Source organism: Sinocyclocheilus grahami, unplaced genomic scaffold, assembly GCF_001515645.1.
Source record: "Sinocyclocheilus grahami isolate Dianchi unplaced genomic scaffold, SAMN03320097.WGS_v1.1 scaffold150.1, whole genome shotgun sequence".
NCBI lineage: Eukaryota > Metazoa > Chordata > Actinopteri > Cypriniformes > Cyprinidae > Sinocyclocheilus > Sinocyclocheilus grahami.
Genome location: NW_015505329.1, coordinates 1,507,998 through 1,509,804, shown reverse-complemented (window position 1 = coordinate 1,509,804; position 1,807 = coordinate 1,507,998). Strand labels below are relative to the sequence as shown.

General features: G+C 34.3%; 1 protein-coding gene across 1 annotated transcript in view; it reads left to right on the top strand.

Annotated features, from left to right (window-relative positions):
* Window positions 1–1,807, top strand: part of LOC107592172 (thrombospondin type-1 domain-containing protein 7A-like) — a 158,669-nt gene that overhangs the window by 132,986 nt on the left and 23,876 nt on the right. The window contains exon 17 of the mRNA XM_016281573.1: window positions 1,328–1,395. Coding sequence (XP_016137059.1) covers window positions 1,328–1,395 — 68 coding nt within the window. The remainder of the gene's footprint in view (window positions 1–1,327; window positions 1,396–1,807) is intronic.

The window sequence follows — 1,807 nt, the reverse complement described above, 5'->3', positions numbered from 1 at the left end:
TGTGTGTTTCTTATAGCAGTTTAGAAGTCATTTTCTTTCTTTATTTTCATTTTAATTCAGTGATTTTAATTTAGTTATTTTAATGCTTTAAAGAGAAATTTTAGATTGCAATGTTCTAATGTTCTGCTATCTGTTCTGCAAAGGTACAGCTGTCATAAAACCAGAGAGAGCCTTTCTGCTTGGCTAGAAACTGTAAAAAAAAAAAAAGTTGCACTGTAACAGCTCTAACACTGTTCCTATTGGTCAGTGTTAGAGGAACTCAGCTTAGTCTGACAGTTAACCTGCTTTAGACCAGGTTAGTTTCCCAGCATACGTTGCCACAGTCACAGAAGTTGATCTATGTTAAATTTGCTTTATGGAACCAAATCATTTGACAATGAGTCAGACTAACTGAAATAAGCCTGGCTTATTTGGTAAACTTGTTTTATGAAACAGGCCTTGAGGCATTAAAGTGATCATATTTTCTCCATTGCATCGTATTGTCTCGAATCGCATTGTGTTGAATCGAAATGGGATCGCACTGCATCGTAATAGGGGTTAATCATATCGCATCGCATCAGTAGCTGCTTCATATGTATCTTTAATGTATCGTATCGTTGGCTATGCATCGAGATGCGTATCGTATCGGCCTCAGTCATGAGATGCACATCCCTAATACATATACATACTTATATACGTTGCTTATATACATTTATAAACATCTCTACTGTCACTTTTGATGAATTTAATGCATCTTTGCTGAATAAAAGTATTCATTTATAGCAAAAAAAATTATTTTACTGACCCCAAACTTTTAAACCGTATATTCCACAAAAAAATATGCCTTAGCAAACACCACTAAAACATTAAAAAAAAGGAAAAAAAATTGTAATACAATTTTTAAGTCTCTAAATCTACACTTATGATGTTATAACTATTAATATGATGTTGAGATCCAGTGAAAAAGAAACAAGGTTATTTGGTGCCATTTTAAATTGTGGGTTAATGTGAAAAGAGATGGCAAAAGATCCGCCAAAATCCGACAGCTCTGGTCACTTTAATTGGACCCTGTGGGCAATAAATCATATGCACGGCATATTAACCCTGTAACCCAGTTTTTAACCAGTCCACTTTGTATCAGGGTTAGAAACCTTGCTAGTGTTGACTACCCATAGTAAAAAAAATAAAAAATTTATATCTCAATTGTTTCTAATAAAAAGAAGTGTGATTAAACTCAGACCATATGGCCACTTTTGTTGAAGTCTTCGGCTTCTCAGATGTTTCTCTTTTGGAATGACCTTTTTTCCACAAATGCTAAAGATACAATGTGTCTTATTTCCTTCCGCAGCTGAGCTTAGAGAAGAAATGGCAGATGAATGCTTCCTGTACGGTGGAGTGTCCAGTCAACTGCCAGCTGTCTGATTGGTCAGCATGGTCAGACTGCTCACAGACCTGTGGCCTTGAAGGTAAAGCCAAATACTGTATAAGACTTCTTACTGCGGTGTTAAATGTGTTTGTCATATACATTTCCGTTCAAAAGTTTGGGGTCAGTTAGATTTTGTAATGCTTTTAAAAGAAGTCTCATATGCTCATTAAAGCTGCATTTATTTAATCAAAATACATTAAAACAGTAATATTGTGAAATATTATTGCTATTTACTATAACTATTTTCTATGTTAATATATGTTAACATGTAATTTATTCCTGTGATGCAAAGCTGAATTTTCAGCATCATGACTCCAGTCTTCAGTGTCACATGATCCTTCAGAAATCATTCTAATATGCTGATTTGCTCCTCAAGAAACATTTCTGATTATTATCAATGTT